Source organism: Herpailurus yagouaroundi, unplaced genomic scaffold (assembly GCF_014898765.1).
Source record: "Herpailurus yagouaroundi ecotype Mexico unplaced genomic scaffold, PumYag 393, whole genome shotgun sequence".
NCBI lineage: Eukaryota > Metazoa > Chordata > Mammalia > Carnivora > Felidae > Herpailurus > Herpailurus yagouaroundi.
In genome coordinates, this window is record NW_024412610.1 from 414,747 (window position 1) to 426,217 (window position 11,471).

At 54.4% G+C, this 11,471-nt stretch overlaps 1 protein-coding gene across 1 annotated transcript; it reads left to right on the forward strand.

The window, feature by feature from the left end:
• Positions 1–108: 108 nt before the first annotated feature.
• On the forward strand, positions 109–10,899 carry BAG6 (BAG cochaperone 6). The gene is given in 27 exon segments (XM_040463427.1): positions 109–239; positions 718–844; positions 1,936–2,053; positions 2,173–2,369; positions 2,604–2,657; positions 2,819–2,893; positions 3,545–3,783; positions 4,283–4,412; positions 4,873–5,070; positions 5,288–5,332; positions 5,334–5,541; positions 5,895–5,972; positions 6,084–6,191; positions 6,313–6,425; positions 6,529–6,616; positions 6,814–7,097; positions 7,536–7,827; positions 7,985–8,154; positions 8,344–8,397; positions 8,528–8,630; positions 8,718–8,842; positions 9,014–9,160; positions 9,259–9,318; positions 9,428–9,574; positions 9,652–9,759; positions 10,287–10,433; positions 10,719–10,899. Coding segments are annotated over 26 exon segments (3,498 nt in total). The 5' UTR covers positions 109–239; positions 718–730; the 3' UTR covers positions 10,815–10,899.
• The last annotated feature ends 572 nt before the right edge of the window (positions 10,900–11,471 follow it).

Sequence of the window (11,471 nt, forward strand, 5' to 3'; positions counted from 1 at the left end):
GTACCGCCTTGCGATCCCCAAATACTATCGGGGAAACGGAAGTGGCCATCGGTGGCAAGTTGGGGGAGACCGGAAGTGACGGTACCTTGGGGAAGTCGGGGGCGGAGTCCGGGGTGGTGGTAGTGTGTGTGGGGGTGTGTGTGGGGGGGTGTGTTTGGTGTGTGTTGGTTCCGGCGCTCTGCTGGAGCGTCGAGGGAAGGTGGAAGAGGGGGGCAGTCAGCTAGCCAGTCTGGCCCCCCGTGAGTGTCCGTCATCTCGGGTCTGTCGTGACTTAGGCGGGTTCGATGGGCGTGGCGCGCGTGCGCGAAACCACTGTCTCCGCGGAGTCTGGCGCGACCCCCCCCCCCTCCAGCTCTCGCGTGTCCCCCAGGGTTTGCCGAACTTTGGGGCCTTTGTCGTATCGCGACTGATGATGACACTGGTCTCCTTATCTTTCCAGCTTCCTAGCCTGAGTGGCCTTCCCTTATTGTGATTGGCACTGTGGAGCCCCTCCCATCTCCCCGTCTTCCAGCTCTCTGTGCCGTCGATCTTCTGCCCTTTGTGTTTCTCTCCCTGTGCCCCGGAATCAGAAGGGGGATGGGGGCGGGTGTGTGTGTGTGTGCTTGTGTGGGAGAAACTCTTTAGGTATTAGGGCGGAGACTCAGGCTGGGAAGCCTTCCGGGTGTATAAAATCTGCTTTGGGCGACAGCAGGCCTCCCTCCCTCCATTCTTCCTTAGAGAGCTGTCGGCCATGGAGCCCAGTGATACTACCAGTACCACTACCAGTATGGAGGAGCCTGACAGCCTGGAGGTGCTGGTGAAGACCTTGGACTCTCAGACTCGGACCTTTATTGTGGGGGCCCAGGTGAGACCCCAGTATTTCTGGAAGACCCCCATTCACCCTTCCTCTTGTAGTCCCCTTATTCTGAGAGAAGAGCCTGGTTTTTTTGGGGGGGGTCCTCAAATCTTTTTTCATCGGTTCCTTTGTTCATGTTCTAGACAGGATACTTTCTGGTGTTGCTTGTTGAGTGGGAAGGTATGGATGAGGCAGATTTCATTCTGCCTTTTTCCACTGTGATAGAACTCATGCAGAGGGAAATATGGAGGAAGGGGGAAATCTATGCCATCATCATGAGGGAACCCCAGCCCAAAGGGACAGACCTAGCTCTTGCTTTTGGGAAGGGAAACAGAATGGAGATCCAAAACACAAGTCTTAAAAGCAAAAATTGGTCAAGTCTGTACTCTGTTTTTAAAGGCTGGAAATCAGAGCCCATAGTGCAGGTAGAGCCCTAATAGGCTATTGAGTGGATTTTCTAGTATTTGTGGCATAATTTGAGTCTTGATTGTAATGCCACAGACACAGCTGTTTATGCCATTAATTCCTCTAATACTTGGAGAGAAAATCATGAGGTCTGTAGTTTTTAAAACACATACAAGAAGACCATGTAGACTTTTGTGATTAGATGTATGTAAACATTGTGGTACATCCCAAGAGTATGTTGTCCAGTTAGGAAAGTGTTTGCTCTTTTCTCTTTTTGTACTTAGTTTTCTGGCTTGATTTTTTCCACCCCACCTTCCTTATCATTGCGTTTATTTTGGAGATTGCAGAGTTGTATCATTTTGTGTTTGGGGAGGGGTCATTGGTATCTTTAGACACACATTCCTTTGGGAGCCAGGGAGAGAAGTGAAGGTCAGTTAGCTTTTCTGTATCCAGCCATGTGATTTTTTTCTGGGCATATAACCTGAACTTTGTTAACATTTATTGTCTGTTTTGACAGGTGTTAACACGTCTTAGTTTGGGGCTTTGCACAATAATTACCTCACAATCAAGACAAATGGGTAGTGATTTTATGATTGGGTGATTTTTACCCCTCATGCCCAAAAGTCAGTTGTCCGCCTTCTGTCCTTTCCCTTTCCTACATTAGATGATAGTTTTTTATTTCTGTTACCTTGCAGATGAATGTAAAGGAATTTAAGGAGCACATCGCTGCCTCTGTCAGCATTCCCTCTGAGAAACAACGGCTCATCTATCAGGGACGAGTTCTGCAGGATGATAAGAAGCTCCAGGAATACAGTAAGAGTTTGGGGGAGGCAGTTTAGAGGTTGAGGCAGCTGTCTAGAGGGATGAACTGAGGCCTTGAGCTTACCTGATCATATAATGCTTTGGTGTGTATCTTTTTTTTTTTCCTGCAGATGTTGGGGGAAAGGTTATTCACCTGGTGGAACGGGCTCCTCCTCAGACGCAGCTGCCTTCTGGGGCATCTTCTGGGATAGGGTCTGCCTCAGCCACCCATGGTGGGGGACCCCCGCCTGGTACTCGGGGGCCTGGGGCCTCTGTTCATGACCGGAATGCCAACAGCTATGTCATGGTTGGAACCTTCAATCTTCCTGTAAGCTTGTGTTCCACATAGGATGGTTTTTGTGGGAAGGGTGGTTTGGTTGTGGTAATGGCAGAGAGCTTATAAGACAGGTATCTTGGTCTTTAGATTCGGTTTCCAGGGCCCTGAGGTCTGATATGACCTCAGTCTTTGAGAAAAAGAGTGGGGCTCTAGAGAATGAGTTGAAGGTGTGGGGGCCTTAGTATTTGGCTTCTCCCAGAGCAACTTCCCTTACCCTTTTCTCAGAGTGACGGCTCTGCTGTGGATGTTCACATCAACATGGAACAGGCCCCGATTCAGGTATCACGGGCCTGGGAGGGTCAGGGAAGGGGATCTGGGAGAAGGAGGCCATGAGGTGGGGGTTGAACCTGGCCAAGGAGATGGCTGGGACCTGGTTCAGTGGGTGGTAGAGTTCATGGCTTCATCTCAGGTGTACCCTGATTTTCTCTCTCTTGTCGTAGAGTGAGCCCCGAGTACGGCTGGTGATGGCTCAGCACATGATCAGAGATATACAGACCTTACTTTCCCGGATGGAGGTCAGTGGACAAGGCTGGCTAGGGTCTGTCTGTCTCTTCATTCTCCTTTACCCCTCTGGTGGTGAAGGCATGACTGGCCTGGTGGTGAAGGCCAGTGGTGGTGAAGGCATGGTGGTGAAGGCATGATTGGCCATATCAGTTGGATTGTCCCTGTCTAATCTGGTCTCTTCTCTGCAGTCTTCAGTCTTCGGGGCAGGAAAAAGTATCTTTGTCAGCCTATCTTGTTCCTGCCAATTCTCTGGGTGCCTGGTATCTGGGAAGTTTGTTTCAAACTTGTCAGATAATTCTCACGGCTGCTTCTTTCAATTATAGAAGCAGTTCGTGCTTTTTTAGTTTCTAAATTGCTATAGTTGATACTATTTCCATTAGTTTGTGTTGTGGTTGTAGCTTGTGACCTTTCTTTCTTTTTTTGTGGGGATTTAGTGAACCATACTTTTTGTATTTTGCTAGTAATTCACAAGTACAACAGCTATTTGTTGTGCGTCTTATTTAAGTTTTACGTTGGTGGCTAGGGAATCAAAGAGGCCAATGCAAAGCCCTGTCTTCAGGGAGCCCAGCTAGAGCTCCTTCTCCACTCAGTCTCCTTTGTCCTGGGTAATTCTCTGCAGCAGTCTCATCCTGCCTTTGGTATCCTGAATCCCTCCCCTTTAGTGTCGAGGGGGACCCCAAGCACAGCACAGTCAGCCGCCCCCACAGACGCCAACCGTGGCCCCGGAGTCTGTAGCCTTGAGTTCTCAAACATCAGAACCAGTTGAAAGTGAAGTGCCTCCTCGGGAGCCCATGGAGGCCGAAGAAGTGGAGGAGCGTGCCCCAGCCCAGAGCCCGGAGCTCACCCCTTCCGGCCCAGCTCCAGCAGGCCCAACACCTGCCCCAGAGACCAATACACCCAAGTGAGAAACAGAGGGACCCTTTGGGAGGGGGTTTGGGGATCCCAAGTGAAGTGTGAGAGCCAAGAAGGGTATGATGGGAGAAGACGGCTGCTTGACAGTCTCTCCTGTAGGGCTAGTGCCGGGGGGGGGGGACAGGGACAGGGAGTTGGCATCTGAGCCAGAAGCACTGCTGTCCCTGGGGCAAGAAAGTCCAGATGGTGTTTCCTGAGCCTGATTAAGAGTCTCTCTCTTGAGTTCTCACAGGCCACGCCTCTTTCTTCAGAGTTAGTTTCTTGTCATCACAGGTATAGGATCATGTGGTGGGAAAGGGAGAAGCAGTGTATTTTCTCTTGTCTTCCCGTGGGTACAGGTAAAGCACAGATGCTCTGCTCGTCCCAGAGGGGATTGGGCCAGGGGTCGGGGAGGCTGCGGACAGACAGGGCAGGTGTAGTCTGTGTCAACTTTGAGGTTGGGGGTCTGAGGAGAGCCTTGGCTCACTGCCTCTCGGGGTTGCCCACAGCCATCCTTCCCCTGCGGAGTATGTTGAAGTGCTCCAGGAGCTACAGCGGCTTGAGAGCCGCCTCCAGCCCTTCCTGCAACGCTACTATGAGGTTCTGGGCGCTGCCGCCACCACGGACTACAACAACAACGTGAGCCCCGCCTACCCCCTCACCCCCATTTGTCCCAAATGGAATAGGCCGAAATACAGCTAATCCTTTCCCCAGAAAAAGACATTGTCTGCAACAGGATGATTCCTCTGTAGACTCATAAGTGATGTTTTCCTTGTTTACAGGGAGGGTCATCATCTCTGTGATACCTACTGTTTTTGTACCTTTTCATACCTTGGGTTAATTAGGAAACTTAGGCAGAGTAAGGAAATTTAGTAGATGATGCTGTACTGATTTGCTGTAGGGTTTGTTGTAATAGGAAACTTTCCGTGTGCACGAAGTAGAATTTATTCATAGAGGTTGGGTCTACTTGGAAGCTTCTGAGGCTATGCCTGGGGGTGTAGAGAACGTGGTGTCATTCAAAGGTGTTACTGCTTTTGTTATTGACGTTCGTCCCAGCCTAATATTTTTGGCCTTTCTGTGCTTGACCCTGGGGATATAGCAAGAGGGCCGTGAAGAGGACCAGCGCTTGATCAACTTGGTGGGGGAGAGCCTACGGCTGCTGGGCAACACTTTTGTGGCGCTGTCTGACCTGCGCTGCAACCTGGCCTGTGCGCCCCCACGACACCTGCATGTGGTCCGGCCTATGTCTCACTACACCACCCCCATGGTGCTCCAGCAGGCAGCCATTCCCATCCAGGTGGGTCAGAGGGGAGGAGCCTGGTGTGAGGGAGACCGCATGGCTGGTGGTGGCATGACCCAGGGTAGCTACCGGGTTTGACAGTAGTGAGAAGAGGTAGGGACTTTAGAAATACGTAGTGACGGAGAATGGGGGAGACTTCGGAAGCATATCACGGAGTGCCGTGGGTTAGGCTCTTATTTTACTCACTTCCGTGTCATTCATCTGTCTCCTCCAGATCAACGTGGGAACCACCGTGACCATGACGGGGAATGGGACTCGGCCCCCCCCCGACTTCTAATGCGGAGGCAGCTCCCCCTGGTCCTGGGCAGGCCTCATCCCTGGCTCCCACTTCTACCACTGTCGAGTCCTCAACTGAGGGTGTTCCCCCACCAGGGCCGGCTCCCCCCCCGACCACCAGCCACCCAAGGGTCATCCGGATTTCCCACCAGAGCGTGGAACCTGTAGTCATGATGCACATGAACATCCAAGGTGAGTTAGGATTGGTTGTTGGTAGAGAAGAGCAACGTGGCTTGGGAGGGGGGTCTGTAGCAAGGTGTGAGAGAGGGAGGGTGGGGAAGGGAGAAGTCAGGGCTGATGGAGGTAGCAGGGTTAACCAGACTAGAAACTTTTAGTTGGCATGCGTGGGGAGGGGCAGGAGTGACTGCTTGTCCTTGCAGTTTTGTTTGCATGGTGAAGGGAGTGCCGCCTTCCTGTCTAGATGGAGGGGGAGGCAGGCTTTTTGGTGGGGGGAGTAGCGGCCTGAAGGACGCCAGTCTCAGGAGGATATAGTTAGGCTTTGGCCCCGCCTGTCTCAGGGCTACTCTCTCTGTCTCCTTGCCCAGATTCTGGCACACAGCCCGGTGGAGTTCCGAGTGCTCCCACTGGCCCCCTAGGACCCCCTGGTCATGGCCAAACCCTGGGTAAGAGTGAGGGCATCAGAGCAGGCAGAGCTCTGGGTAGAGAAGGGGTAGGGCCGAATGGGTGGGCTGAAGGGGGTCCAGGTTCAAGGTTACATCAGACCCGCCCCCCAGGCTCCACCCTCATCCAGCTGCCCTCCCTGCCCCCTGAGTTCATGCACGCCGTCGCCCACCAGATCACTCATCAGGCCATGGTGGCAGCTGTTGCCTCCGCGGCCGCAGGTAATGACCTGGAAGGGGAAGTTTGGGAGGCGGGCACGGTCCACGGTGGTGGGTGCCGTTGGCTGGCAGTCAGGGGCCCAGCCTTCAGCCCTCTCTGGTCTCTCCCCTCTGCCACCCACAGGACAGCAGGTGCCGGGTTTCCCGACAGCTCCGACCCGGGTGGTGATTGCTCGGCCCACCCCTCCACAGGCTCGGCCTTCCCATCCTGGGGGGCCCCCAATCTCGGGTACTCTAGTGAGTAAGGGTGGAGGGGTTCTGGTGGGGAAGTTCGGGGAGAGAATCCTGTGGTGGGGAATGAAAAGGGCAGGACTGAAAGCCCCCTTTGTTCTCCCTTCAGCAGGGCGCTGGACTAGGTACCAATGCCTCTTTGGCCCAGATGGTGAGCGGCCTCGTGGGGCAGCTTCTTATGCAGCCCGTTCTTGTGGGTGAGTCCTCGTTCTTCCCTGTCTCCAGCTGTAGTCACTCCCACGGCCCTGCTGATGCTCCTTAATCTCCTTACTGGTGCTTCCCAGTTCTCTTCATAGGTCCTTCGTTCTTGCTTTCCTGCTGGGAAGATCAGAATGGAAATGCTGTGGGGTCTCGTTTCTCTGGATTTCATCTTTTTTTCTTTTGGCCTCTGTAGCTCAGGGGACCCCAGGAATGGCACCACCTCCAGCCCCTGCCACTGCTTCAGCCAGTGCAGGCACCACCAACACAGCAACCACAGCTGGTCCTGCCCCCGGGGGGCCCGCCCAGCCTCCACCCCCTCAACCCTCAGCGGCCGATCTTCAGTTCTCACAGCTCCTAGGGAACCTGCTGGGTCCTGCGGGGCCAGGGGCCGGAGGGCCTGGCATGGCTTCTCCCACCATCACCGTGGCGATGCCTGGTGTCCCTGCCTTTCTCCAGGGCATGACCGACTTTCTGCAGGTAAGTGCCTACCTTGCTCATCACCTCACCCTTCCTTTCCCTTGGCTCGGCCAGGCGCTGGTGCCTTGTTGCTGTGGTATTGCTGCTGGGCTACAGTCTCTGGTGGCATGTTGGTGGGAGGGAGCCTTGGGAATTTGTGGACTCGGATTCCCACCCACCCCTGCCCCGATTTGGAGATGAGGAAATTGAGGCTGTGAAAGCGAAGTAATTGGTGTTGCTGCTTTGTAACCTACCCCATCGAGAGGGAGAGAGGGTCGGTGCTCTGCCCCATCCTGCCGCTGTGTAACTATGTGTGCGCGTTGTGCTTCGGGGAGTAAAGAGCAGATTACAGCTCTCCATCTTCCACGGCCCTCTTGGTTTGTGCCTTTCTGGTGTCGTTTTACATCCTTGTCTCCGTGCTCACCTTGTGTTCTGTTGTTTGTTCCTTCTCTTTGCCAGGCGACGCAGACGGCCCCTCCGCCCCCCCCGCCACCCCCACCCCCACCCCCGGCCCCAGAGCAGCAGACCATGCCCCCACCAGGGTCCCCTTCTGGTGGCGCAGGGAGTCCTGGAGGCCTGGGTCTTGAGAGCCTTTCACCGGAGTTTTTTACCTCCGTGGTGCAGGGCGTGCTGAACTCCCTGCTGGGCTCCCTGGGGGCTCGGGCTGGCAGTAGTGAAAGTATTGCTGCTTTCATACAGCGCCTCAGTGGATCAAGCAACATCTTTGAGCCTGGGGCTGATGGGGCCCTCGGTGAGCAAATTGGGAGTGCCTCGGCCTTCTACAGGGAGGGATAGGTCGATGGTCTCTGTTGAGGGGTATTGCCGAGGTGTGATGAGGCCCATGGGCTTGTGGTGGGTGGGCAGGCCAGGTGGTAGAGGCCGCTGCTGACTTCTGTCTCTGTCTATAGGATTCTTTGGGGCCCTACTCTCTCTGCTGTGCCAGAACTTTTCCATGGTGGATGTGGTGATGCTTCTTCATGGGCATTTCCAGCCACTGCAGCGGCTCCAGCCCCAGCTGCGATCCTTTTTCCACCAGCACTACCTGGGTGGCCAAGAGCCCACACCTGGTAACATACGGGTAAATGAAGATCTTGGACCCCAGAGCTCTCTTTCTCGTCACTTTCTGTTATTTATTCCTGACTCTGTTTATCTGTCATCTAAAGCTATGATTGCTCCAGCTCAAGCCCTGGACTTACTGGAGGTAGAGGGGAGGGCAGTGTCTTGAGGGCTGGGGCTTGGATCTAAACTTGCGCTGTTTCCCCCATAGACGGCAACCCACACGTTGATCACAGGGCTGGAAGAGTACGTGCGGGAGAGTTTTGTGAGTACCCCTTCCACATTCCCTCTTCTCCTGGGTCCCGTCAGGGTAGCTCCTGTTCCTGCTACCACTTTCGGTTCCTGGTCTCCCAGGGTTCCTGATTCGGAGGGTCTTTGTGTGTGTTGTTTCTCAGTCTTTGGTGCAGGTTCAGCCAGGGGTGGACATCATCCGGACAAACCTGGAATTTCTCCAAGAGCAGTTCAATAGCATCGCTGCTCATGTGCTGCACTGCACAGGTCAGGGGCAGCGGGGCCGGGGGGCGGGGGTGTTAGATGTGCAGAGCTGTCGGGTGCCAGCATCTCCTCCTTGTGTCTTGCCCACAGACAGTGGATTTGGGGCCCGCCTGCTTGAGTTGTGTAACCAGGGCCTGTTTGAATGCCTGGCCCTCAACCTGCACTGCTTGGGGGGACAGCAGATGGAGCTTGCCGCGGTCATCAATGGCCGAATTGTAAGCACCACCTCTGCCCCAGAGCCCCAGCCTTCTGTTTCCTTGGGTTTCCATTCTCTCTGGTATCCTGCGGTTTTTATTTTTTCTCCCCCAACTGCCGTCTTTTACTCTTTGACACTTTTCAAGAGCTCGTTGAAGATGCTGTGTTCTAAGGCTGCTTTTTGCCCTCAGCGTCGCATGTCTCGTGGGGTGAACCCGTCCTTGGTGAGCTGGCTGACCACTATGATGGGACTGAGGCTTCAGGTAGTTTTGGAGCACATGCCCGTAGGCCCTGATGCCATTCTCAGATATGTTCGCAGGGTTGGTGATCCCCCCCAGGTAAGGGACCCAGATGGGCTCTGGGGTCAGGGGACTTGAGCGAACTGGAGAGGCCTGAGACAGCTTTCTGTGTTCTCCTTCTCTGTCCAATTTTATAGCCACTTCCCGAGGAGCCAATGGAAGTTCAGGGATCAGAGAGAACTTCCCCTGAGCCTCAGGTACCAGGGAGAGTTGAGGGGCCAGGTGATGTGGAGTGGGGGACCGGGGGCGGGAGGGCTGGAGCTGGGTGTGCTGAAGCCCTTGTCTTCCCACGTGTCTGGCTCCCAGCGGGAGAATGCTTCCCCAGCCCCTGGAACAACAGCAGAAGAGGCCATGTCCCGAGGTCCGCCTCCTGCTCCTGAGGGCGGCGGCTCCCGTGACGAACAGGATGGAGCTTCAGTTGAGACAGAACCTTGGGCGGCCGCAGTCCCCCCAGTAAGTGTCGGGAGGTGGGCCGGTGGGCCAAGGCAGCTGAAAGTTGTGCCAGTTACTCATCCCCTTTTCATCCCCAGGAGTGGGTTCCGATTATCCAGCAGGACATTCAGAGCCAGCGGAAGGTGAAGCCGCAGCCTCCCCTGAGCGATGCCTACCTCAGTGGTATGCCTGCCAAGAGACGCAAGGTTGGTCTGCTTCTTCCCTGAGGATCTCTCTTTATCCAAATTCCCCTGTCGTGTTTAGAATCCAATTAGAGTCAGAAGGAATTCTTCCTAGTTTAGTCCCGTCATTTAATGGCTGAGGACACCTTCCCGGGGATTGACTTGCTCACGGTCGCTGCAGCACACCTTCACGTTAGCATTTGCCAGCAGTCCTGTCCTCCCTCAGCTGCCTGGTGGCTAGGAATGTGACTAGGGCCTATTTTCCTTAAGGTGGGCTTCCTCTTGTGGACTAGCCAGCTCAGAGTGCTGGCTGGCCTGACTCATCCTGCCCCTCTTATTTTGAAGAGCGAGTCCAGCACACTCAAATGCCATGTTTCGGCCAGAGCCGAATAAAACTAGGAAGGTATCTCTGCTGTCAAAACCACCTGGACTAGTCCCCTTCTCTCCACTAGCATAGGAACTCAGTGGTTGACTCCTGGAAAGGGTGAGCTGGGTGGTGGCACTGGATCTGACGTTGATCCTCTTTTCCCTCCCGACCCCCTGTCCCCCAGACGATGCAGGGTGAGGGCCCCCAGCTGCTTCTCTCAGAGGCCGTGAGCCGGGCAGCTAAGGCAGCCGGAGCTCGGCCCCTGACGAGCCCCGAGAGCCTGAGCCGGGACCTGGAGGCACCAGAGGTTCAGGAGAGCTACAGGCAGCAGGTGCCCCCACCTTGAAGCAGGATAGGGATGGTCTAGTGGGAGGGGTTGGGCTAGGGCCCTTCTTTTCTGATCCTTTCAGAGATGAACTGGTCAGTCTGGGGCTACCATGTGATTTTTTTAAAGAGTTTTTCCCTAGTGGCATCTGGGAAGGCTCGGCGATACCATATTGGGCTGACAGTGTGGCTGGTGGGGAAGTGTTAGCTTCTAAGGGATGGCCTTGCGTGCTTGCTGGGATCCTAGGGGCCTGGCCGCTGCCCCTCCGACCTGCTTGCTCTCTCTCTCTAGCTCCGGGCTGATATACAAAAGCGACTGCAGGAAGACCCCAACTACAGCCCCCAGCGCTTCCCTAATGCCCACCAGGCCTTTGCTGATGATCCCTAGCTCTTGTGGCCCTCCCTCATCAGGGGACCATTTCCCCCATCTTCCTTCACAGTATTTAAGAAATAAAAGTCAGATTTTCCTGGCTCTTTGGTCTCTAAATTGTCTTCCTTAAATAGCCTAAGTACTTCAGGGGTGTCTGACTCCGGCTCCGGTCATGATCTCAGGGTTCAGGAGTTTTGAGCCCCCATCTGGCTCTCTGCTTCAGAAACTGTTCCCCCTTGCTCTCTGCCCCTCCCCCACTCACACACGCCCTCTCAAAAATGAAAACAGTACATTGTCTTCTCTGAACTTGTTTAAAATTAAGAATTTCTAGGAACCTAGCTGTGTAAGACCACTTTTAACCTTTCCCTGGGAGATGGGCACTACCATGGTTTACTGTTCGTGTAGCACAACACTAAAATGAGCCTGTTGACAGCGACAGCCCTTTACAGGGAACATTTTCATGCAGGAGCATTTTTTTTTTTTAATTTAGAGTGAGGGCCTATGCGTGCGAGTTGGGGATGGGCAGAGAGGGAGAGAGAATCCCAAGCAGGTTCCCGGTTGTCCTCGCTAGAGTTCCACTATTTAGGGCTTGAGCTCACAAACAGATCCTGACCTTTAACCGCCTGAACCACCCAGGCACCCCAAAAGCATTTTACATGTGAATAAAAGAGTTCG